This window comes from Ruditapes philippinarum, unplaced genomic scaffold, assembly GCF_026571515.1.
Source record: "Ruditapes philippinarum isolate M1 unplaced genomic scaffold, ASM2657151v2 ctg1479_1_1_1_1, whole genome shotgun sequence".
Taxonomy (NCBI): Eukaryota; Metazoa; Mollusca; class Bivalvia; order Venerida; family Veneridae; genus Ruditapes; species Ruditapes philippinarum.
Genome location: NW_026862628.1, coordinates 93,890 through 121,732, shown reverse-complemented (window position 1 = coordinate 121,732; position 27,843 = coordinate 93,890). Strand labels below are relative to the sequence as shown.

At 32.5% G+C, this 27,843-nt stretch overlaps 2 protein-coding genes across 4 annotated transcripts; one reads left to right on the top strand and one right to left on the bottom strand.

The window, feature by feature from the left end:
- Positions 1-887: 887 nt before the first annotated feature.
- LOC132719621 (GTP-binding protein SAR1b-like) lies at positions 888-13,869 on the bottom strand. Of its 2 annotated transcripts, none has more exons than XM_060703417.1 (7): positions 13,737-13,869; positions 11,850-11,909; positions 10,670-10,789; positions 7,224-7,289; positions 6,612-6,715; positions 6,103-6,234; positions 888-5,528 (listed from the first exon to the last, which is right to left on the bottom strand). In XM_060703417.1, exons 2-7 carry the CDS (start codon positions 11,890-11,892, stop codon positions 5,412-5,414), a joined length of 582 nt encoding a protein of 193 aa, XP_060559400.1. In that variant the 5' UTR covers positions 11,893-11,909; positions 13,737-13,869; the 3' UTR covers positions 888-5,411. The 2 variants fall into 2 exon arrangements, with proteins under 2 accessions (XP_060559400.1, XP_060559399.1); XM_060703416.1 differs by lacking the exon at positions 10,670-10,789 and adding an exon at positions 10,050-10,169.
- LOC132719619 (small ribosomal subunit protein uS3m-like) lies at positions 13,744-27,843 on the top strand. Of its 2 annotated transcripts, none has more exons than XM_060703414.1 (3): positions 13,744-13,980; positions 23,990-24,182; positions 27,430-27,843. In XM_060703414.1, exons 1-3 carry the CDS (start codon positions 13,825-13,827, stop codon positions 27,729-27,731), a joined length of 651 nt encoding a protein of 216 aa, XP_060559397.1. In that variant the 5' UTR covers positions 13,744-13,824; the 3' UTR covers positions 27,732-27,843. The 2 variants fall into 2 exon arrangements, with proteins under 2 accessions (XP_060559397.1, XP_060559398.1); XM_060703415.1 differs by having other exon boundaries at positions 13,749-13,956.

Here is a 27,843-nt window from a genome sequence, read left to right as displayed (position 1 = left end):
AGAATTTAATTAATTTTGTAAGCACCAAATCTAAGATTTTATCATACCTTTTTGCAAGCGCAACATGGCCTGTTTGGCAGCATAAATTTCTTATTTACTTTTCTGTTGGAATTAAAGTAATATCAACTCTTTAAAAGTAATATGGCATTTTTCTAGCTTTACTGGTGAGAATAGACCCTTAGTGTTTTTAATGCATATTTTTTTTTGTTAAATGTGACAGTTGGTTTCTGTGTTGAGCAGATGACTTACTTTAAGCTAGCTAGCTGTTAAGCCAGATTGCAAATACAAATGCTTATGAAATTATTCCAAGTAATTGGTCCAATTTCAAACACAACTGAAATAATGCCAAGTAACTGACTGAATTTCACATACATACATTATGTAATGAAAGTAGATGGAGGGATTTCTGATTTCACGAGGCTCGAGTTTTCAAGGTCAGCAACCTTACCGAAGTTTCTTGTGATATAAGAATCTACAGCAAAGAATAGCAAGTGTGTTTTATCAATTATGATAATATAGATTAAATCACTACTGTAACCCTGTAGTGATAAACAAGACTTGTCAGTAAGGCAGCTCAACTATTCTCAGTGCTTGATTCTGAATAATGTAGAATTTTTTAAGTTTAAAAAGAGCCATAATTCTGTCAAAATCCATGTAAGAGTTATGGGCCTTAGATGGTAAACTCTTATTATGCTCTCATATATAGATGTGTGAAGTTTCAGCTCATTCCCTTTAGTACCATTGGAGATACCAACTTGCATGCAAAAAGTTAACCCAAGTGTGAAGGCGAACAATAGCCCACCCTATTCTTTGAATAGTCGAGCTAAAAACTTAAGGATTTACATATTTATTCTATATACAGGCAACATAAACAAACAAGACAGACAGTGGCTTTAACAATATTTACTGAACATATGGTTTATCATCATTATTATTATTAATATTATACAAACTATTGACAATGGTTCGATAAATTTGCAATAATTCTTGCTTTTTTTAAAATATACGACAACCATGCACTCCTAACAAAATTAGTAATGTATACAATTATAAGTTTTGTACAGTATCTGAAGATAAAAATAAGACAAATGATCCTAGATGTTGTAAGCAAATCTAATTACAAAGCAATCTGTTTCGACAAATAGATCAAGTCAATTTATACAAGAAATGTAACGGAAGAGCGTAGAAAAAGGGGTCTAAAGCATTACATGTTTCAAATTAAGAAAAATTCAATAGTGGATAAACAAAATCACTGTACCCTGTCTTGCAAGTTTATACAGTTGAATGTGTACAATGTCTTGCCATTACAAGCACCTGTTACTTCCAATTACTGTACCTTTCTTGGCAGCCTATATATATATATTTCAACTTGTACCTTTCTTGCAATAACAGGAAGTAGACTTGTTTATACACATGTAATCAAGAGTGTATAAACAATGGCATGTAATCAACTGTTTAAAATTGTGAAATATCATTTTTTACATGGACATTTAAACAAGGAAACATTTATATTACAGAAAGTTTAAAATCAAATATATAACGCAATAAACCATACTGGATCAAAAAAGGACCCCAACTGTTTGCTATACATGTGTATTGAAAATTTTGTCAAGTTGAGTAAAGATATGTGACAATTTTATATCATAAATAAATTTAAACTGCACATTTCATCTCTCACAGACTGGTACCTTGTCTCGTATCAGAAAATACCTTTGTTTTATTTAATCTGATGTGATTCTGATTTAAAAATTTCTAATTCTCTAATTTTCATACAATATTTGAACAATGAAAAAGAAAATAACACTAAAATGGTCCTTGAAAACAAAATCTAAGCATTAATGTCAACATATAATCTTCTTGGTAATTATTCAAAAAGTGTTTATGGAATGAACACACACAAAATAATACTCAAGATTTTCAAAATAACTCTAAAAAAACCTGATTTTGTTTCTAATTGTTCTACTTAAAACACATAGCAAACCACACAAATCATTAAGGTAATGCAGGGTTTACAAACTTCAATAACTTAGGATTCAAAAAAACAAAAAAAGCAAACTAGGCTCAAAAGAATCACAATGTTATAAATGTACTTTTAATTTTTTTTTTTACAATTTATAGATTGTTTTTGATTCTATAAGAACCTGGAGAGGTACCCTATAATATTTTCTAACATCAGATTATTATTACGTTTTAAATAAGGAAATAATAGCTATATATTTATTATTACATAAAACATACATAGAACTAAAAGGTCATAATCTAGTACACATTGTTACAGTATATCATGAGGTCAAGATGGAGGACATTATGATCTCATGTTAGGATCTAGGATGGTGATAAGAATGTTATTTTCCTGTCTAAATTTAGCATTTTACACAAGGCAAGATAAATGAACAATGGACAATACAACCAGTCAGACATGATGTAAATTTTCCCTTGTACTTATACATGTTAAGCCACAATGGGTAAAACATTTTTGTATGTACATGGATCATATAAAAACTCATAATCTGATAAAGATCACACAGAGACTCATATTTAAATCATGCATTACAAAAATTTATCTTTAAGGTATGACTAAAATAATTTTTGATGATATACATTGTAATTTTTTTATGTAAAATACCCAACTGTTTAAAGTGTTGCATGAAGTTGCATTACTCATTTTCCCCCCCACTTTTTTTGTAGGGTTTTAACTTTTAAGCCAAAGCAACACTTTAAAATTCATATGGCATCTTTCAAGCTGTATTGGAGAAGACCCAATGTGTCTTGTCATGCATCATTTCAGGCACAAAACAGGGGCAGAAGTGCCAACTTTCCTAAGTAAAGCTACCAGGAATCTCCCTCATTTGGAAGAATCAAAGTCCCTGCCAGGAACTGAATCTGCGGCAGTGATGGTAAAGTCATTTTCAGTCAGCAACCTTAATCAACCATGGATGAAAGAACCTTTTCATGGATTTATATTTTAACCATATACTGCAATAGACTATAGTTATTAGGGCAGTGTGATGTATATATATGCAGAAGAATCTTAAAGTCACAATATGATCTTTATAAAATTTTGAGATACATACCTCTCATTTACCACCAGAGAAAAACGTGTAGAAAAAGAAAGCAGCCACCCCAAAATAAAGAGAAATAAATAAAACGCGACATACAATAACATGATACCTGTGTATCATGTCAAATGGCCTATATTGCTGTCAAATACAGTTTGCGTGTAAAACAACAAAATACATCATAAAAGAAATCTAATTTGACAAAAAAATGAAACAATTTATTTAAAGCACAGTTTGCTCAAGAGAAAGATAAAAATATGTTTTACCAAGTATTTAATTACACAAACACACATACATACACATATACATAAAATAAACATGTATTCACATGAAAGAAAGGCATATATTGCCTTTGTATAACAGTAAATCTCTTCTCTTTTATAAATTCAAAATTATTCTACAATTTGATTTTGTAAGCTTTTAGTAACATTACTTCCATTACAATACTTACAAATTACAAGACACTGATGAAAAAAGAATAAGATTATGTTTTGTTAAGAATGTTATAATAACAACATCATTCTTGATGAACACAGATCTTCATGACCAAAATAAAATAACATTCAAGTACAATTGATTGTTCTAAGTGCAGCCATTTTTATTCAAGATTTACAAAATGTACTTTAAAGACTCCAGTCACAGGATGTCAACGCAGAAATGAGGGGGCAAGTTAGCAGAAATCGACATATTCATCACACCCCACCCCAACAAAATAAAACTCAAGAGATTTTATATCAAGGCACTGCCCTATTACTCTCCTAATCAATATTGTTTTTATTTCAAATGCAGTTTTTTTTTCATATTTAACTTTTGTCATGTGACATAATAAATTTAAAGCTTATAGTATCTCTAACTGAGACACTCATAATGATAAATCAAATTTAGATTTTTTTTAAATGATCACCTGAACTAAATAATTGCAGCCTATTCTTGTTTCCTTCTTAAAAAAGAAACACAGTTTTAAAAATTTAACCCTTACTAAGACCTTCTACAAGCTGAATGAAGGTTTGAAAAAATTGAATCATTGAAAATGTTAGCATTTAAATCTAGAACTTAAAACATACAAATTTGTAAGACCAAAAGAAAAGAGGTATTTGATAGAAATCACAAGCAGAATAATTTATACACAAAGAAAACAATGCCTAATATCAAAGGTAAAGAAAGTAAAGATCAATTTTGGTTAGTTAAAAATTAAAGTAATCAAAATAAGTTAACCCTTACAATGCCTTTCTTAGGACGATATTGTATTTACAATGCAAACAGTCTGGCCAGGTTTTTTACTGTCCTCTGCTTGATCTTGTTATTTTGATGATTACAGCCCTTAAATTAACAATGGGCTGTTCCAACTTCAAATCTGGACTAGTCCATTTCAACAATGTCAGCAAGGTAAGGGTTAACATAAACTCAACTGTATGTGTACAGGAATATCACATAATGCTTACATTATCAAGGTGCAATAAGTCTGCAATTAGTACCACCCTATCACCAGGGCTTGTATTTAAATTTACCATTTATCATTTGACATCGCTTGATTTCATTGTAATATTACTGTACAATATTTCTACAAATTACACTTTTCATATTTGACATCATGACGTCAATACTCCTATGTGACGTCAATTAATGACATCATATTTTAAATGGTGTATCACCAGTTTATTTTGCCATTTTATGATGTTTTTCAGGCCTTATTGTAATCAAGCAACAAAGAAGAATCATTGCTGAAAATAATTAATCACAAAGAGGACATTAAAAATAGTTAAATTTATGCACAATATGTTTCAGGTCAGTTAGAATAAATAACCCATTTAAGCACTTTATCCAATTTAGAACACATAAAACTAACATAATCATACTTAAAATAAGGTTCAACAATCTGTATGATAAATAGAAAAACATGACAAAGTATCTCTGCCTATATGATAATGTCAAATTTAATATGAATTATTTAGTATAGAAATAGGAAATTGCAACTGACCAGATATCTCCCCAAACCCTTACTCTTTCTTGTTAAAACTGTAAATAAAAAAGCCCATTATTCTTAAACTTTTTTTAACAACTAGAGTAAACATCTGACATTATAGATATGTTCTTTAATCATTTAAGCTGAATTCTAAAACCATTTAATATATTGTATGGGCTATAACAATAAGAACTCTCTTGATGCAAACTTATTGCAGCTTGGTGTTTTTATTATGAATTTATTATTCCTTCGAAGTATCGAATCAATGACAGGCCAGATGACCGTTGCCTCTTGTAGTTTATGTTGCTGCATATTTGTTTCGCGTTGAAAATCCTTGTACACACACCCAATATCTGTTTCATATATATTTATATATAATTATATTTTCTTTAATTGATATATTGTGCTAACCAACGGAATCCTTCACCATAACCCTGTCGTTTTAACACACTACACATAAACAGTTCCATAGGTCTACCCGGGAGATCACGTCTTGCTACTGTACCCTGTAAACAAAGCAATGTATTGTTTTTTATTCGTAAAATAATACTGTTAAAGAAAGAAAATGTTAAGAATACAAAATGTTGAAAGCTAAAGAAAAGCATATGTTTTTTTTAAACTGATTATATAAAATGTTAAACTTGGTGATTTTTAAATTAAAATTGTAACCCCCAATATAATCGGGAATCTTTTGCTGAACACAAGCGAGAACACTTAAAGAATCAGGTATTGAAGCTGTAGAACAAAGTCTTCTTCACTTTAAATAGTCCTAAAGTCCTGTCATATTTACTCTGAATCATGTGTTCAAGAACTAAAATAAATATATCATAACAAAAACCTCATTCTGACAAGTCTAAGCAATTTCTTTAACCCATGCTAAACATTTAAAATGGACTTTTGCTAATTTCAAATATGTACTGACTGAAAAGCAAACAGTGCAGACCATGATAGACTACACAGATGTGCCGTCCATTCTTGATATGCACTGGTCCCATGGGTAGAATCTGTGGCCACCAGCAGCAGACTGAGAGTTACACAAAAACTTGTATCAGATTTAGGAAATATTAACAGACAACCTACCCTTCCTGTTGTCTGACCATGTAGACCAAATTGCATTCTGATTTCATCTTCACTAGCAGCACCGGGGATGTCTATTTTGTTGCCTAAAATCAAAACAGGAGCATTTGCTACCTGTTCATCTGTCAATAAACTCTGAAATAAACAAACATTAACAGTGTCATTATATAGTGCATTTTTTCCATATTTGATATAAATATAAAAACTTGAGTGCTAACAGCAATATTAACAACTCAGTATGTCTGTTTACAATAACATGAAACAATTCATTGAAAATATCCCTGGAAACATGTATAAATTTTTAAATGTTATGACCATGACTTTTCACCTCTAAACAAAATTTTCTGCTCAACTAACATGCTAAGTTTGTTAACCTGTGCAGAAAATAGTTCTTCTATCCTTAATATTTAACAGTGAACACTCAGAACACAATAGAACAACAGTTTTTAAATAAGGTTATCATTCTAAGTTTTGATGTAGTTTCAGTATTGTACTCTTTTTTTTATACTTACATCTAATTCTGCCTTTGCTTCCACAAATCTTTGTCTATCAAATGTGTCTATAAGGAACACAATACCATCTACAGCTGGGAAATAATCCTTCCATACACGACGAGCTGTAAATATATAAAAAATGTTAGAATCCATACACAAAGAGCATGCAAATGCAAAGCTTTTAGACCAAAAAGTGTCATTTGGACAAAATGGTTCAAAAGCTGAATTTAATAAGCAAAGTGCAATTACAAAATGGTGAATGCTTTAATGGCATTTTCATTTGAACATGTATTTTCATTATGTACTTCTGTGATTGGTAGTTTGGTTTCAAGTCAAACCTTCACTGTAAAGGTCATAACTTATATGGCAACAACTCAAGCTATACTGGTGGAGTTCAAGTGTTATGGCAAGATCAAACAGAACTACAATCAACATTACACATAACCTTGTGTAAACTAGCAAAGAATTAATTCAATGCCATTTGCATTGTGCAATAATGCAATATTATCACCCAGAGCAGAAAGGAGCCAAGTGTTTCAACTTCATGTCAGTGATCTCAACCACTCTGCAATGGATGCCACCACAAAATAAACTTTAGATATAGGTGATTATAAAACTTCAGTGACATACCTTGCTGATGACCACCAAGGTCAAATGTTGTGAATCTCATACCACCCATTGATAACTCTTCTGATGCTGAAACAACAAAATGTACATATATACATGTAGCTTTACTCCTACTATGCTAAATTTGTATAACCCTTACCTTTGGCTGGCCTTTTCCACTAGTAAAATTGCCAGGCTAGGCCTGCCTGCACAACATACTGTACAGTATAGATCAGGCTCTGGCAGACCAACAGCAAATTTTCATCTTGTTATGCCCAGAATTGATAATGGACGGCTCCAAAAGGACAAAAATAGAAGCTGGGTTAATCCATTTATTAGAAATTAAATGTTAAAGAATAATGAACTTGTCCTGAAAAAAAATTCATGAAATTCCAGTGTTTCTCCAATCATTATTACATGTATTTTACACTTAATTATATACAGATATAAAGAAGTCTACTCATTGATTGTGTTACATTTCAAGACAGTAATTGTAAGACTAAATATGCTAAACAATTTAAAATTTAATAATATGGAAGACATTTATAACTGATTGAAAAAAAAATCCAGATTTATCTATGGTAAATCTAATTGAATTTAACTGTCAGTGTCATAGTGAAATTCACCCTGCTCTTTAGAAATTCAATCACTATCAAAAGGAATAAGAAATATTTTACAGAGATAATGTATTATAAGACATAACAAACTTGTTTTGAATTGAGATTAAAACAAACATGAGTTATCAACAATGAACAAATGTTAATGATGAGCACATGCACATGATGCTGGAATTTAAAAAGCCTTGATTGAATGTGATTGCTTACAAGATTGTCATATGAATCTTATGTTATATTGTACTAAAACTAGAAATGTGTCCATAGGACATGGATGCCCCCACACGCCACTGTTCTGTCAATCTTATAACTCTAGGTCAAATATTTTTTGACTACATGTGCCACAAGTTGAAAACTAAAAATCAACAAAGGGCCATAATTCTGTTAAATTTGGTCGCAACAAAAATTCCTTCCTTTACTACCATCTACACATTAAGGTTGTTAATCCCTGGAAGTTTAAGCAAAATCTGCCATCCGGTTTAAGAGGAGTTGCGTTCACAAAACAAAATTTCTACATAGTATATAATGAAAAACAACAAAGGGCCATAATTCTGTTAAATTTGGTTGCAGCAAAAATTCCTTCCTTTACTACCATCTACACCTTAAGGTTGTTCATCCCTGGAAGTTTAAGCAAAATCTGCCATCTGGTTTAAGAGGAGTTGCATTCACAAAATTTCTACATAGTATATAGTGAAAAAATCAACAAAGGGCCATAATTCTGTAAAATTTGGTCGCAGCAAAAATTCCTTCCTTTACTACCATCTACACATTAAGGTTTTTCATCCCTGTAAGTTTAAGCAAAATCTGCCATCCGGTTTAAGAGGAGTTGCGTTCACAAAATTTCTACATAGTATCTAGTGAAAAAATCAACAAAGGGCCATAATTCTGTTAAATTTGGTCGCAGCGAAAATTCCTTCCTTTAATACTATCTACACATTAAGGTTGTTCATTCCTGTAAGTTTAAGCAAAATCTGCCATCCGGTTTAAGAGGAGTTGCGTTCACAAGATTTCGGGACGTACTGACGGACGGACAAGTGCAACACTATATGCTCCCACATTGTGGGGGCATAAAAATACAAAATGCTAAGTTTGAGGTACATGAACGGCAGGTATGCAAACTGTTTGTTTGAATGTATAGTGGTAGAATGATAACTTGCATGTAAAACAAATTATTGGCTATAAATATTTGTATAAACTGAAAGTGGAATGTGAAAGTTAAATATTGACTTGCATATAAAGAGGAATATAATTATGTTAACATTCATGAATATATATAGTGGACTACATGTTGACCTGTACATAAAAATCCAGTAATAAATTTCAATTTTATGTAAAGTGGACTTTTGAAAAGTAGTTCTGCTTCACATGTACACATTTAAATGTAAAATTGAAGCTGTTTTATTGCATATACTTGCCTTTATGTACTAAAGAGGACTACATATTTTTTGCATTTTACACCTTTATATGTTTACTTTCATGCTAAGTGCACTATACATTTACTTGCATGAGGTGTATGTCAATGCATATGGCATGTGCTGTATGCTTACTCATACATGAGATATTTTTATGTATTGTATGGTGGGAAATATACTGCATTAGAATATTAGGTAAGCCAGCATGCTTATCCAGGGCTCACTCTGCCATTATCCATTTGATTTGTTGTTTTTTTTTTTGTTTAATTTTTTTTTTTTTTAGGGGGGGGGGGGGTTTATATGTAGAACTGTAAAATGACAAAAGCCCTATGGTGACTTCCAGCTATACTGGTCGCAAAAGACCTCTGGAGCCCTTCTGTGCATTATTTCAGACACAAAGGGGCACTAAAAAAGAATCATATACAAATTGTTAGCTAGCTGGATAGCTCTCTCACCTGGCGGAATTCTAACCATGACAGTCGTGAGGGGTACATTGTAAGTGGTTTGAAGTCAAAGACCTTAACCAGCAGTCCACAGATGCCCCTCACCATTTGCTAACAGTTTGTTTAAATAGCTACACAAAACATTACTTTCCTACAAGATTTTTTGCCTAGGTTATGCAATTTTGACAACATTTAATTTTGTATGAAATCAGAAAATTACATACATATGTCTAAAAGAAATTTTCAATCAGAGACAGTCTTGCTTACCTGCCTAAACGGATGATAAAATGCTTACTACAATACAGGATGGGTTAGAATGGGGAAAAAAGCTGGGATAAAAGAAGTTTAATAAGATGTACTTTAGTAAAGCAAAATGCTTACTTGGATGTAAGGTAGGAACATGCTGTGCCATCCTGTCATCTTTGAGCATGTGAAGCAATGTGGTTTTACCAGCGTTGTCAAGGCCGAGGAAAACTAGTTTGCCAGACTTCTTGTATAAGCCTACAAATACATGAAATTAAAACATGCAGTGAAATAACATGCTGTATTATGTGGTGTCAACATTATGGACTTTCTCTAAAGCAAAAACAAACAGGAATTATGTAAACATATTTGTTATGCATTCTGCATCCATGTTTTATGCATGGTTGATACAAAACAGGGAAATTTTGCAAAGAAACTGACCTTATAAATGATAATCTCATTTGAACTATTTTTTTGATAAAACGCAAAAAAGTGGGCAAGATATTTTTCTCCAAAACCAATTTATGGAGTCAATTTATTGTAAGATGAGACACAATGATACTAGCAAATGCTGCTGTTAGTATTGGAACAGGACTTCTGATCTATTAATTAAATCAGGAATGTAGATCCAGTTTATTATTTATAAAGCCAATCAGTTTTGCAACATTTGTTAAAATGACGGTACATGACAAGCACATTAAGTTATGAACAAATACAGTTCATGAACTTCCTCCGAACAGTGGCTACATGCCACTTACTAGGGTGTAGTGTGGGGACAGGCTGCACCATGTGACCCTCCTTCAGAACACTCAGTAATGTTGTCTTTCCAGCATTGTCCAGACCTAGAAATATCAACTTACCATTCTTCCTGCCAAAACCTGAACAGAAATAGAAACCGGTGTAAACCTAGAACACTTTTTCTCATTTCAAGCTATGTTTAAGGACATTAAGTTTATTTGTTGGTATAATAAAGGTATAACCATTTTGAAAATAAACAAGAGCTGTAGTTAGGGCAGCATGTTCAACTATTCTTAGTTCTTGATAGTAAAACAAGAGCATGGATGATGAAGATTTTTCTAAATTCCAAAAGGGCTACAATTCTGTCAAAATCCAAGTTAGTGTTATGGGCCTTTGATTTACCTCTAATTATGCTCTCAAATAAGTGTGTGCAGTTTAAACCCATTCTCTTCATCAGTTCTGGAGATACTGTACTTGGACTAAAAACTTAACTGTAGTCTGTGTGAGTAAACTTTAAAATAGTTTCAATGGCCTATTCTTTGAAAAGGCCAAGCTTCTTTTTAACATTACACTAGGATAACTATTTAGTTTAGGTTTTAACTTTTTAGATAGGTTATATAAGCTGACAGCTGTTTGTTCTGGGCCATATAACCAATTAAAATTTTCTATAATTAGTATTATCTCTGGAGATATAACCTGTTTTCTCTTTATGTAATCAGGGTATAGTACATGTATCCACAACTATGGCATGCCCACTTAAGAAAACTGACTTATTTACAATTTCGTGCTTTGCTGATATTTGTTCAACAAATACCATAAAATGCTTCCCTGTTTCAGTGTCTATTCTAGGATTTGAAAAACAGGGGGATTTTAATCAAAAAGTGAGAATTTATTACATTTGTTGATTTTTTTCCCTTCTTTCTCTATGTAAAATTTCCCCCCTGCCTCTGATAAAATAGGGGGAATTCTCAAAAATAGGAGTGAATAGTTTAAACATATTTTATTGTATATATATACATACAAACATAAATTTTCACAATTACACATAAATACATTAATGTAAATATACAAAAGGGTTGGGCCAAAAGTTATAACAACATTATCGGGGGCCCTCCCCTGAATCCCCTCTCCTAGAATAGACACTGCTGTTTACCCTTCAAAAAGCATTGTTTAGAAATGAGAACTTAAAAAATATATTACCTAGAAAACTGAGCATTCCTGTCAACCAGTCCCACAAAAACATTTTTGATAATTTTGTATCTGAAATAAAAATGTAAACACTACAAGTAATTGATAAAAATGTATATAATTATTCAATGTGAATGAACTAAAACAGACAAAAATCAAACAAAATGAAATCAGGGCCTTTTCACTAGTTTTGGGGAAGGCGCCCAAGCCCTTTTTGTGGGGAAAAAATGTGCGGTTTTAATACTTTTGGGGGAAAAAAATCACATTTTCCACTGGCAGTTTAACCGTTATTACTATAAATAAAGACTTATTTAAATCATACATTTGGGGGAAATATCATAATATATTTGCATATTTTCCCCCAAACACACTTATTTTAGGAGCTTTCTGTCCAACATAAGTTACAGGGATTTTTTTACAGATCAATTTATTGCCACTTTTTATTTGCCTAAGAATACATTAACTCATATTTCCTAATTATAGAAAATTTACGTATGACATGTGAGGGTTCTTGATTTGAGGTATCCCTCTAGTGGGTAATTGAATAATTAGCTTTCATTGGACAAAAACAATGATCTATTTTTAAACAAGAAAGTTTGTTAACAAGTTTTTTTCTTCGATGTAACATTTCTCTGAAAGGGAAAATCTTTGCAAGAAGGGGAATTTTAGACTTTTTTTGGGGGAAAAAAGGTAGTAAGTTGGCTTGGGGAAGTAGCCGAATACCGGCTACAGTACAGAAGGGTAAAAAGGCCCTGGAAATAAATCATAATATTCAAAGCTTACTAATATATTTCTTATCTATATGTGTGAGCTGAAATTTGAACCCTGTAAATATCACTGTACTTTCATTGTACTTGTTAGTAGATCTTAATTTAAATTTTAATTATTGTTCATATTTATCTGGTGTTGATGTGTGGTTTCTTTGTATTCTTCCTTTCCATGATCCAATTTGTTATTAGAGAGTTATCATTCTATTTTTAAGTAATTTTTGTAATAATGGAATTGAAATTGTTGTTTGTGGCTAAGGCCCCCATGGTTACATGTTTAAACATATTTGTTCCAATTTTCATAACAATATAATATTCAAACAATTAAAATGAACGCTGTTAAACTAAATAAAATGTTTTTCATACTTGCAAAATTATGTCTTATTAAGCTTTTTAAATTATAAAGGTTAACTTGATGCATAATGGAAAAAAACAAAAGTTCATTATTCATCAATTTTTTAGAGCATAATAATACATTAGAAACCTATGAAACAAGGGGATTTTGTTCGGGTACTGTACATAACTTTCATAAGGAGATTTTGTCCAGTCTTGCAAAAACATGAAGGGGATTATGTCCACCCATGGAGGGGATTTTGTCCGGGTATTCGATGGGGATTTTGTCAGAAGGGGATTATGTCCGTACACCTCTGCTATGTACCATGATGGTTAAATTGAAAATTATAAAAATGTGTGGGTAAATAGCATTCTCAGTTGTTCGTATTTGATTTCAGGTTTCCCCCTTTTTCTGATTTATTGCGCTATATTTTCCCCTTCAGAAAGCCAGAGGTTGTTTTGAAAATTTGAAAAAAAAATCACTGATACATAAAAATGTTGTAAGTTGTCAGATCAGGGACCTGTTAATTACTTTTTTATCATCTCCTGGGTTATACCACATTCTGAATCTAGAATCCACACGACAGATCTTAGTTTCAATCAAAAGATGCATAAATATTTACTCCTGTTGTAAACCGAACGAGATTACCCATCCACATATTTTTTCTTATTTACCCCACCCACATAGAAAAATCAGGAGTTCAAAAGTCAGCAACTGGTAAATAATCGTGTTAGTACTGAAAATATAAATCAAAATTTTCCATAAAGATTTGGTATTAACTTGTGTGTGTAAACTTACTCTATATTCAATAATATCTCTACTCTTTAAGAACCAGAGTTACAAGATTTCTTCCAACTTTTCGGCTTATTTTCTGACACGAAACAACATGGATGAAGTTGTCAGCATTCCTTTAAGCAACAGACGATTTGATTGGTTTACACAAACTATTCATCCAATCGGACCAAGTTTTACAGATAAAGCATTCACTAACATGGCTACTTTCATGTCCGCTTGCAAGGTAAACGTGAAAAGTTGCGTTTTTGTAAATTTTGAATTCAATTGATGTATTAGAGACATCAGAATTAATTAGCACTGATAAATTATAATTGATAAGTCTCAGTAAGTTAGTAATCTATGGTCGAAAATGAGGGCTATTGTCAAATCGTCTTCTTTAGATCAGTTTCGTCCAATAAACTTTCGACCCATTCAAATATAATAGTTTAAAAATTTAGTTATACATTTTGAGTAAGGTTTTACTGCTGTTTAAAATTTAACCAAATTATTGTTATTTTTAACACATTTATCTAAAGTAGAAAAAGATGGGTTGAAAAGCTGTAGTTTTTGCAAATTGCCAAATTTCAATACAACAAATGACCGATTCACGATCGACAGTTTCAGAACTAGCAGACGACAGGCTATTCTTATCAGTTGAATTGTGAGTAAAGATTAGGGTTGCGTATCTCACTGTATTAATAGTTTGCAAAATGGTCTGACATATGGTAGGTTTAGCAGTAAATTTAAATACCTTTACTGGCTTTAGCATCAAACAATGTGTTGAAATATATACTGAGACAAAGCTAAGATCACAAGCTATTTCATTGGTGTAATAAATTTTAAAATCGCACATCAAATCGCCCCAAACTAGCAGTTTAAAAAAGGGCTAAATTTGTATTGTTTCAGCATTAGATATATTGATTTTAATCGAAGATAAGGGAAACAACTCATATCTTTTCACTCGATATACCTTGGATATTTGCGTACTTCATATAGAGACTGTCAATGGGTGTCTGTCAGAGTGAGCCATGTTCAGCCTATATTCCTCTTCCCAATATGAATATTTAAATGTACAAACTATGAACCATCACTTAAGCATGCAGCCAAAACTAATTGAATCAGATGGGGTTTATGTCAAGGATTTTGTTTAACAGTTTAAAATATAGACATCAACATACATTAGATATCCTGACTTGATTAAAAAAAAATCAACCCTGATCCTGATTCATAATATTAGAGATTAAATTCTGAAAGTAAAACATTAAAAATGTCAAGGTAATTAATCAAACTCAGCAGTTGTATATTGATTGTAAACAGTACTCAACTGTGCATTTGGCCATTGAATAAACAGATTATTATCTGTCCGTATTCTGGATGATATGGAATTAAATTAAATATTGTCTTGCTCATTGACAGCAAGATGACATAATCAACAGTTGCACCACTGCCCATTCACATGATGAACCTATTGGAAATGTAATGTTTGAGACTGTCGCCGTTTTGAGTTATCCATTTTTGACCTAGTGTAACACAAAGAAAACTATACAATTTCGGCAAAAATTTAATTTGTGCATGTGTATGTATGTCTTCTTATCTGTTTTCGAGGCTTGACCAGCTTAAAAAGACTGATCTTTGTCATATTTAGAATGTTTTGGAACTGTCGCTGAAATTTACCGTCAACGGTAATGTACGCGACTTGTAAATTAAGTGCCGCACATAACTGAAAATAATATAGTGATCTAAGTCATTTATATGTTTATTTACAATTAAATACTTATGCTACTATTGCCAGACTTACCTTTCTTATGATAAATTTTAAGATTTTACCCAGATTCTATTACTTTGACAGCCTGTGCCAGATGATGACTTAAGCATGTAATGTTCGCTACTTAAAATTCAGTACGTTCTATGCAATATTTCCCAATTAAGGAATTTTTAATAAATGATTTACATTTGGAGGGATATAAAATAACCAAATCTGAAAGAATTGTGCCCACGAATCTTTTAATATATCTTAATACGTAGGTGTCTGTAATGTACGTGATTGTAATGTTCAATACGATAAAAATGTAACATGGCTTAAGTATACTTAATTTTCAATTAACCAGCACTTAGATTAGTCATTTTTGTGTTATACTTAATCATAGATGCAGCATAAATGTATACATCCTTTATTGTTTTTACAGTAATAATAAGATTTTCTTAATTTTGTATTAGTAAAGCTTTAGGATCTAGTAACTGAATATTGGATTCTAGTAACTACAAAAACAAAGATGTAATACGTTTAATACTAATTTTCTTCTACAGCCAGAATCTGTAAGCAAGGTTTCCTTACTAAAGCTGTTTAGATATAGATTATAAGTGATATGCCTTTCATTATAGGTATTGTAATGTTCACTACATTTCGTATTGAACATTACTGTATTATTCTGATGGCAATCTATACATTTGTTAATGTTTTAAGCGATTTTGCTTTTGTTTTGAGAAAATATTCCATGACTATATTTATACCCCTAAAAAAGAAGTTTGGGGGGGTATATAGGAGTTACCCGGTGGTCGGTCGGTCGGTCGGGTGGTCGGTCGGTCGGTCCAGACGTCCGTTGCATTTGCCTTGTCCGGAGCATAACTTGAAGACTAATGGTTGGAATTCAATATAACTACATACAATGGTCAAGCACATTGAGAGGAAGTGCAGTGCATAAGAACCATAACTCTATCTTGACTAATTACAGAGTTATTGCCCTTTGTTACTTTTCCTTGTCCAGGGCATAACTTGAAAACTACTGTTTGGAATTCAAAACAACTTCATACAATTGTCAAACACATTAAGGGGAAGTGCAGTGCACAAGAACCATAACTGTATCTAAAGTAATTACAGAGTTATTGCCCTTTGTTACTTTTCCATTGCTTTTTTTTTGTCCGGACCATAACTTGAAGACTAATAGTTTGAATTCAATATAACTACATACAATGGTCAAGCACATTGAGAGGAAGTGCAGTGCATAAGAACCATAACTCTATCTTGACTAATTACAGAGTTATTGCCCTTTGTTACTTTTCCTTGTCCAGAGCATAACTTGAAAACTACTGTTTGGAATTCAATACAACTTCATACAGTTGTCAAGGACATTAAAGGAAGTGCAGTGCACAAGAGCCATAACTCCATTTTGACAAAATACAGAGTTACTGCCCTTTATACTTTTCCTTGTCAGGAGCATAACTTTAAACGTACTGGTTGGAATTCAAAACAACTTCATACAACGGTCAAGCACAATAAGAGGAAGTGCAGTGCACAAGAACGATAATTCTATCTTCAGTATTTATAGAGTTATTGCCCTTTGTACCTTTTCTTTGTATTTCTGGACTTATTACAGAGTAATTCAATTAAACTTCATCAATGGTCAACCACATTGAAAGGAAATGCAACATATAAGAACCACAACTATCTCTAATTGCCCACAACCCTAACTCTATATTTCAATTCTTTTACAAGGTATTCTGTTACTTAGTAACATCCTCATTTCCGAAGCAGTCTTGTGGGGGTATTAATCACATTTAATGATAGTTCTAGTTATTGTTAAAATAAAGTAATTTGGTGTTTGTAATTTTAATGCGTATATATAGATGAGGCAATATTGTTGATTATCATCTAAATCAGTTTCAAACCCCAATAATGTTTCACCGCGTTAGTAAAAAAACTACTATTATAAACACACATATAGAAACTGAAAATTTTATCAGATACTGTTAACAGTGTTGCTGAAATGTTTAAAATATATTGTCTACAATATTATACACATGATAGCGTGTGCAACATATTACAACTATGTATCAAACATTACAATATAAGTATCGAACATTACACACAGATCTTGAAAACTTTCTTCATCTCTACAGTCATGTATGGTGAAGTCTGGATTTGAAATATGTAGCAATTGCACTTACAAGTGAAGAAGAGGAAAAGACAATGTTGGCTCTTTGTAATTGAAATATTTTAAACTACGTAGGAAGCACATAAAAATTAACAATTTAAATACAGTTTATCTCAATATGGACTAGTATGGTGCTCTTTCTTGAAATGTTCTGTTCAAATCTTAAAATTTGATGTAGCTTTAATAATATCAAAGGCATGAATTGTAATATATGTATTGTTATTCTGTATGCACCATCTCAGTAAATAAGTTTTATGACCAGGGCTCATCCGGAAGGGCGATTCAGGCGAAAACTTCGCCGTGTATATTCCAATTTCGCTCACCCGATTGATCAAAGAGAAGTCAACATCGCCGATAAAATCTTAATTCCCAAATAGTAATTACTTAGCGATGTAAAGAGCAGAGATTGTATCCGCCCATATGACGACCGCTAATTATCATTATCCAATCAGAGCGTCGCTTTATACTACCCTTCTACCTGTAAGCGAAGCGATAGACCGCCTACTCTAAACAGTAAATAATGAGAGCATCGGCCCGAATTGTGTGATAGTTTTGCGAGTTTAATACGGGATTTGGCGATAATTATACATTGTTTTTTCCCCGATTATCTAAACACGTGCAATCTTCCCTAATTTTTTGGGATATACACGATGCACTTCGATGGTGGGTTTTTAACCGAGTAAAGGCGATGTGCAATGGATTTTTCCACGGCTATCACCAAAACTGTTAGTCAATTAAAATAATCAATTTCATTAATGATCAGCGACCGGATTTTAAAACTTAATCATAGTTTTGAATGATTTCATGATTTCAGTCTGTTAACATCAATTTTTACTGTAAAATTGTTATGTCGCTCACGTCATGGCTTCAAGGCGAAATGCCGAAACGAGCAGTAAGAAAGTTACTTATTCTGATAGTTACACCTACGTGAAAATTTAAGAAAAAGCCAATTCGCAAAAAATTTCTTGCGATTGGTATGTTTGTAGACAGTGGGGTGTTTGGCATTGTTCTCTTTGGTAGAAATGCCCTAATTTGACAACAGTTTACGGCACGTGGCTAAACTACATATTGGTCTATATCATGTAACGTATATAACAACAAACTTTGTCAGGAAAGAAGTGTTCTTATTTGTTTTTCAATAATATATATTTGTTTTAATGTCGTAAATATGACGCTCAGAATTTAAGATTTATCAATAGTAAATTTTAAAAAAGCATTATTTATAAAGATATTACCGAATTTAACATTTCATGAAAAAAAGGGAGGTAATTAGACATTAATTTTCTACAATTTTCTCAGTCAATTTTTCAAATAAGAATGAATGTATGTAATTTTAGTGATCAAAATATGATGTGCACAAATGTTTGCCAGTAGCATACTTTACCATATTCTTTGATGTTTGAAAATTGTTTTTATAAGCATAATTATTTGCATATAAATGTGACCATTACAACCTTCAGGACCTTTGAAAGATTTTATTTCTGTTACTCTAGAAACCAGAAAGAGAATATTATTAATCAATATCCTAAAGTGACTTCATTCTTCTATTAAAAGTGAGGAAGAAAAAAAAAAAAAAAAAAAAAAAAAAAAAAAAAAAAAAAAAAAAAAAAAAAAAAAGAAAAAAAAAAAAAAAAAAAAATAAAAAAAAAAAAAAAAAAAAAAAAAAAAAAAAAAAAAAGAAAAAAAAAAAAACAAAAAAAAAAAAAAAAAAAAAAAAAAAAAAAAAAAAAAAAAAAAAAAAGAAAAAAAAAAAAAAAAAAAAGAAAAAAAAATTAAATTGGTTTTATCATATTTTTTCTTACACATCATTATCAACAAATGTACATGAATAGTATATAAACACATATTTAGAGAAAGCTTATAAATAGCTGATCATAGATATCAAAAAATAATTTTTATATTCATATTTGCAGCTCAAAAACATTTAGATGCCATTGCCAGATCTAACTATTAATTAATCTGCTTTTTAATTAAATACTACTATTAATTAATCTACTATTAATTAATAAACTGGAGAAATATTATAAGTGATGTTAATTGTGTTTAAATTAAAATTAAAGGATGTATAGCCATGCATGTTAATGCATACACATTGGGTTGTTTCCCATCTCCCTAATTTTCGCGAGGAAGTCACTTCTCCCTAAAATTTCCCCCCAGGATGAGCCCTGATGACATTGATATAAATAAATATAAGGTACAGGTATATAACTTCTTTTGTATGCTGGATACATAGTTATACTGGTGATTTAATTCGTCCGTGCAATATTATTTACCTGTGCTATTAACTCAAGCTTAAATGAACACACTTAACAATATTAAGTTTAAACATAAAAAATGATTGATAATAAAATGATAATCATAACTAGTACTACATTACCCACAACGAATATTTTTACTGGATTCCGTAATGTCCGAGACAATTGATGTCCTGTCAAAAAGAGTCCACCACAAAATTTTAGTCAGTTATTTTGTTTGCAAAGTTTGTTTTCGTCCCTTTATTATTGTTGAAGTAAAGAATAAACAAAATTTAAGAACAAATAAATGGAATTACAGAATTGATATCAATCGTTAAAAAAATTTCCCCATTTTAGATAAAAGTATTTTTAAATTGGTTTTATTTTAGTAAGAAAAAAAATTCCTATGTTTCATTAAAAAAAAATTATTTTTTTGACAAATGCAATGAAAAATGGGAAAAATTGTTTTTCCCGAAAAGTTTTAAATTTTTTTGAAATTCGGAATGTTTTGATTAATAAACTGGTAGTAGCGTACATTACAATTTAGGATAAATTCTACAACTAGGGTTGCTTCCGAGTGTAGTACACACAAAGTATTTGGTTGATGTTCAAAATATTTCACATTTGTCTCATTTAAGGGTTCTACTTTTCGAAATCTTCAAAATTAGGCCCTATCAAGAAGATCGATTTTTTCGAAATTGATCTGTCAATTTCACAATTCTTATGAGAACCAGTGCCTAACAGTTACATTGTACATGTGTCATTTGTGACTTTTTGTGTCGCCTTGAAAAGGTGACATATAGGGGTTACTTTTGTCGGCGGTGTCGGCGGCGGCGGCGTCTGTGTCGGCGTCGTTGTCGGCGTCCGCTAAAGCTTGTCCAGAGCATAACTCAGTCACTATAAGTCTGATTGACTTTCAACTTGGTTGCATGCTTCTTTCAATAACCCGAAGTGCAGTGCACAAGGACCGGTACTCTGCAGTTCTTATTTTTGAGTTATTGCCCTTTGTTAATTTTCATACTTTAATTTTGGTCCGGGCCATTTCTCTTCAACTAAAAAGCTATGGACTTGAAACTTCATAGGATGATAGATCTCATTAAGAAGAAATGCAGTGCACAGAAACCGTACTCTGCACTTCCTAATTTTTGAGTTATTGCCCTTTGTTAATTTTCATACTTTATTTTTTGTCCGGGCATTTCTCCTAATGTATAAAAGCCATGGACTTGAAACTTCATAGGATGATAGGTCTCATTAAGAAGAAGTGCAGTGCACAAGAACTGGTTCTGCATTCTTATTTTTTGAGTTTTTGCCTTTGTTTTTTTCATACTTAATTTTTGTCCAGGCCATTTCTCTGAAAGTATAAAAATTATGGACTTGAAACTTCATAGGATGATAGATCTCATTAAAAAGAAGTGCAGTGCATAAGAACTAATACTCAGCATTTCTTATTTTTGAGTTATTGCCCTTTGTTGCTTTTCTTACTTTATTTTTGTCCTGGTCATTTTTCCTCAAGTATGAAAGCTATGGACTTGAAACATCATAGAATGATAGATCTTATTGATAAGAAGTGCAGTGCACAGAAACTGCTGCTCTGCACTTATTATTTTTTTAGTTATTGCCCTTTGTTATTTTTCATATTTCATTTTTCTCCTGGCCATTTCCCCTAAACTACATTGTTCACAAGGCGACACATCCGACTCGCGGAGTTCTAGTTAAAGGTTTACAGTATACACCCTGTGATTCAATCTTTATTTGGCTGTAGGTAGAACATGCTAGGTCACAATGACCGTTTGAAATTGCTTGTGTGATGCAACAAAAGCATGTCGTCTAATTCTTCTTTCAAAATTGTATAACCTTGACTTTCAAATATCATTGACTGTCAAGGCCCAATTTTTTTTAATTTTCCATAAGAATTTTGCATAACTTTGTTATTTACTTACTGATTTGATTGGACTAAACAACACTTGTGACACAACAATCATACATGTATTGAATAACTTGATATGATCTTGACCTTTGAATGACCTTAACTGTCAGGTTTCAGGGTTAAGTTATTGAATTTTTGCGTCGCCTTGAAAAAGGCGACATATAGGGGTTACTTTTGTCTGCGTCCTTGTAGTTGTTGTTTTCGGCGTTGTTGTTGGCGTCCTCCGGAGCATAGGTCAGTCACTGCAAGTCAGTTTGACTCCAAACTTGGTATGCATGCTTCTTATAATGACCCAAAGTGCAATGCACAAGAATCTTTACTCTGCATTTCTTAATTTTTGAGTTATTGCCCTTTGTTAATTTTCATACTTTATTTTTGTTAGGGTCATTTCTCCTAAAATATAACAGCTATGGACTTGAAACTTAATAGGATGATAGATCTCATTAAGAAGAAGTGCAGTCACTGCAGTGCACAAAAACTGATACTCTGCACTTCTTATCTTTTTGAGTTATTGCCCTTTGTTAATTTTCATATTTCATTTTTGTCTGGGCCATTTCTCTTTAACTACCGTTTGAAAGCTATGGACATGAAACTTCATAGGATGAGAGACATCATTGAGGTGAAGTGCACTGCACAAAAACTGGTATTCTGTACTCCATGATTTTTTAGTTATTGCCCTTTGTTAATTTTCTAACTTTATTTTTGTCCCAGCCATTTCACCTAAACCATGAAACTTCATAGGATGATACATGTAGATCTCATTGAGAAGAAGGGCAGTGCACAAAAACGGTACTCTGTACTTCATGATTTTAGAGTAATTGCCCTTTGTTAGTTTTGTCCACGCCAATTCCTACACTTTAACGCCAATTCCTACACTTTAAAAGCTATTGACTTGAACTTTCATAGGATGATAGATCTCATTGAGAAGAAGACTTAGTGCAGTGCACAAGAAGTTGAAGAACCGGTACTCTGCACTTCATAATTTTTGAATTATTGCCCTTTGTTAATTTTCTTTCATAATAGGCTTGTCCAGAGCATAACTGTAAGTTTGATCACTATAAGTTTGATTGACTCCAAATTTGGTGTGTTAGCTTTTTTCATTGACCTGAAGTGCAGTGCATAAGAATCCATTACAGAGTACTCCATTTGATATGTCAGTGTAAAACTTTTCCATGGTATTTTTATTTTTGATATTATAACAGTTTTATTAATCCTGATGTAACATTGTTACATTCAGTTCAAATGCCACTTATGTTAAAGGTACATGCAGTGTTTCAGAAGAAAATGCCTAAGTGACAGCTATATCATTCACAAGGCAACACATCCGACTCACAGAGTTCTAGTTTTAAATTGAGAACTTTACTGTCAGTTTTATTCTTGGACAAAACAATACTTACATGATGTATGTAAAAACTAATATGTTGTATTATTCAAGTTTGACTTTGACCTTGAAATAACCAAGACCATCAAGGTCAAATGTAATTATTGAATTTTATGTAAATTTAGTTCACTTTATTAGTGAACTTTATTATTCATTTTATTTATTTTATTCAACTTGGACAAAACAACACTTATTCATTATTGCCAAACCAACTTGTTTGATCTTGACCTTCAAGCCATAATTAAGTTATAGAATTTTGCCATAACTTTGTTATTAATGGACAGATTTTTTCATACTTTGAAAAAAAACAACAACAAAAACAGCCCCCCCCCCCCCCCAGCTTTATCTGTAAATGACCTGATATAAAATTTTAATTCATTTCTGTACACAAAAATATTTTAAGAATTTTTTTTTTCCTAAATCTTTAAAATTCTTCTGTTTCCTTTTGATACTAGCAAAAATTCAAGCGTGGCTTGTTAAATTACTACATGTAGCTGGACTATTCATAGATACTCAGTAGGGAGAGTTATTGTAAATTTTCTACATGTTGAATCATGCATATTTTACCTTATCTTGAATCATGAAAGTATTAAGCTCTACTACATGGTCATGTTTATTTTACCACATTGCCATACCATGTAAATTTTATCACATTGTTAAGTTATGTAAAATTTATCAACTTGTTATGTAAAATTTATCACTCATTGAATCATGAAAAATTTACTATATGTTGAATCATGTAAATTATGTTGAATCATGTAAATTTCACTTATTTTACAATAGACTGTACATTTTCATTCCAGTGTTTACTTCAAACAAGTGGTCCATCATGTCTGGCACAGAGAGGGATTCAAACTTCATGCGTTCTAAACAAAAAACACATTCGTGCAGGAATCTATAAAGTCACTAGGAAAAGAACAGTTACACTAACATATGAGGAGGCAAAACCACCATATAAGATAGGAGTCGATAAATCATGGTTGTCATGGAATACAAGTAAGTCATCATTATAAATATTTGTTATCTGTCATTAAATGATTAATAAAAAGAGAAATATTGTTATTTTTATCATCAAAATGGTTTTGAATTTAGCACAGTCCTGGCATTTGAAAGTTTAGGGATTTCAATATTAACTTACGGTAAATTGAGTAATTGAGCTTAAGACAATATGGAGCCTGATACGCCCAGGCTATTCACTTACACTAAGGTTATGAGTTACACACATGATCCTTAACTTTGTAGTTAATCAACGGGGACAGTTTGATGTTATTGCAAGATAGAAAGTTTTCTGAAGAAAAAAGATACATTTCAGCATTGTCAAGGCAAGATTATTGGCTTTAAACTAAACCATGTGCCTCACATTCGAATCCCGCATGGGACTTTGGAGTCTTTCATGTTTGGAAGCTATCCAGCTAGCTTAGGAAATGTCAGTGGTTCTACTCAAGTGCATGCTCATGCTTGGAATAATGCACAGAGGGGCACCTGATGTCTTCCTCCACCAGTAAAGCTGAAAAGTCACCATATGACCTGTACAATGTTAGTACGACAAAAAAACAAAACAATTGCCCTTTGGTATACATGTACATTGTATTTCACTAAAAGGTCATAATGCCACTTTTAAGAAATTACAGAAAGTCTGGATTTAATGTACATGTACTGGAAGTGAGGATTTATGCTGTATGAAAATGTGGATTTATGCTATGAAAGTCTGGATTATATATTATATGTATATGTAAATCTGGATTAATGCAACATTGTATATGAGTCTGGATTTATGCTATATTGAAGTCTAAATTTATGCTATATATGAAAGTCTGACTTTATGCTGTATGAAAGTCTCAATTTATTCTATAGAAAAGTCAGGATCTGTGTCATAGGAAAGTGTGATTTTATGCTGTAAAATTTTCTGGCTTTATTCTACAGGCAAGTCTGGATTTATGCTTGCATTCCAGATAAGCTGATTGCAGTCTGACAATCAATAAAACTTTATTGAAAGACCAGTTATGACCTTAAAAACAATCATGCATTTCAAAATGATTTGATAATTCTAATGGCTGCTATTTGTTATCCCCCGGCGATAGATAGGGGGATATTGTTTTGGCGTTGTCTGTCCGTCCGTACTTCCGTCCGTCCAAATTTCGTTTCCAGACTAGTTCTCTGCAACTACTGGCTGGAATTCAACAAAACTTTATGGGAATCATCAATATCAAGAGGAGATGCGCATATCATTGCCTTGTTCCAGTCTCACCCTTCAACACAGAGTTATGGCCCTTGATTAGTTATGCTGTATGCATATAGAGCAAGTATCATTTCCGTGCTATTTCTCTGCTACTACTGTTAGGAATTCAACGAAACTCATGGGAACCATCAATACAAAGAGGAGATGCGCATATTGTCGCCTTTTTCCGGTCAGACACTTTATTTATGGCCCTTGATTACTTATGCAGTATGCATATACAGCAAAAATCGTTTCCGAACTACTTTTCTGCAACTACTGACTGGAATTTAACAAAACTTTATTGGAACCTTCAATACCAAGAGGAGATGCGCATCTCGTCAGCTTGTTCCGGTCAGACCCTTTAACTCAGAGTTATGGCCCTTGATTAGTTATGCTGTAAGCATATAGAGTAAAAATTGTTTCCGCGCTACTTCTCTGCTACTACTGGCTGGAATTAAATGAAACTTTATTGGAACCTTCAATACCAAGAGGAGATGTGCATATCATCAGCTTGTTCCGGTCAGACACTTCAACTCAGAGTTATGGCCCTTGATTAGTTATGCAGTGTGCATATAGAGTAAAAATCGTTTCCGCGCTACGTCTCTGCTGGTACTGGCTGGAATTCAACAAAACTTTATGGGAACCTTCAATACCAAGAGGAGATGTGCATATCTTCGCCTTTTTCCGGTCAGTCACTTCAACTCGAGTTATGGCCCTTGATTACTTATGCAGTATGCATATACAGCAAAAATTGTTTCCGAACTACTTTTCTGCAAGTACTGGCTGGAATTTAACAAAACTTTATGGGAACCTTCAATACCAAGAAGAGATGCGCATATCGTCAGCTTGTTCCGGTCAGACCCTTTAACTCAGAGTTATGGCCCTTGATTAGTTATGCTGTAAGCATATAGAGTAAAAATCGTTTCCGCGCTACTTCTCTGCTACTACTGGCTGGAATTAAATGAAACTTTATTGGAACCTTCAATACCAAGAGGAGATGTGCATATCATCAGCTTGTTCCAGTCAGACACTTCAACTCAGAGTTATGGCCCTTGATTAGTTATGCAGTATGCATATAGAGCAAAAATCGTTTCCGCGCTACGTCTCTGCTGGTACTGGCTGGAATTCAACAAAACTTTATGGGAACCTTCAATACCAAGAGGAGATGTGCATATCTTCGCCTTTTTCCGGTCAGTCACTTCAACTCGAGTTATGGCCCTTGATTACTTATGCAGTATGCATATACAGCAAAAATTGTTTCCGAACTACTTTTCTGCAAGTACTGGCTGGAATTTAACAAAACTTTATGGGAACCTTCAATACCAAGAAGAGATGCGCATATCGTCAGCTTGTTCCGGTCAGACACTTTAACTCAGAGTTATGGCCCTTGATTACTTATGCAGTATGCATATAGAACATAATATTTGTTTCCACACTACTTTTTGCAACTACTGGCTGGAATTCAATGAAACTTTATGGAACCTTCAATACCAAGAGGAGATCATCACCTTGTTCCGGTCAGACACTTTAACTTAGAGTTATGGCCCTTGATTATTTATGCAGTATGCAACCAGAGCAATAATCGTTTCCATGCTACTTCTCTGTAACTACTGGCTGGAATTCAACGAAACTTTATGGGAACCTTCAATACCAAGAGGAGATGTGCATATAGTCGCCTTGTTCCGGTCAGACACTTTAACTCAAGAGTTTTGGCCCTTGATTAGTTATGCAGTATGCATATAGAGCAATATTGCTATTTCTTTGCAACTGCTGTATTGATTTCAACAAAACTTTATGGCAACCATGAATACACAAAGGCAATTTACATCTCATTGGCATGTCCAGATATTACTATCTAACACAGAGTTATGGCTCTGTTATTGCCCTGAATATTTATCAAGTACAAAGAATATTACTGTTTATGCCATGATAAACCTTATGTTTTCAGTTCTTGTGTTAGTAATAACCAGTACTCGGTTGGGAATATAAAATTATAAATTCAACAAATTTGCTTGTTTTATATAGGTAACTTGATTGGTGAGGGACGGAAGAGCGAGACTACAATAGAGGATGCATTTATTCGGCGTTTCATGGACGGAACATGGCCACAAAAACTGGCTTCTGATGTAATTATAAAGAGGCGACATAACATGATATATGTAGTAGCTTATATTAAAAGACGCTTATTGGATGACAAAGATTTACAGAAAGTTTATTTTTTAGTAGGCTACACAGAAGAACTGTTGTCTTGTTTATTAAAGTGTCAGGTTAAGTTAGAACTGCCAGCTGTTAGACAGCCTTCTGATATGATTTTCAAGAGGATTTAGTGACGGGATAATTTTTATGAAGTGATCAATTTATTAAAAAAAAAAATTGTGCATTTTTGTCTTTGATTTTCTGTTTAACAGTTACATGTTAATAAATTCAGATGGTGCGGAT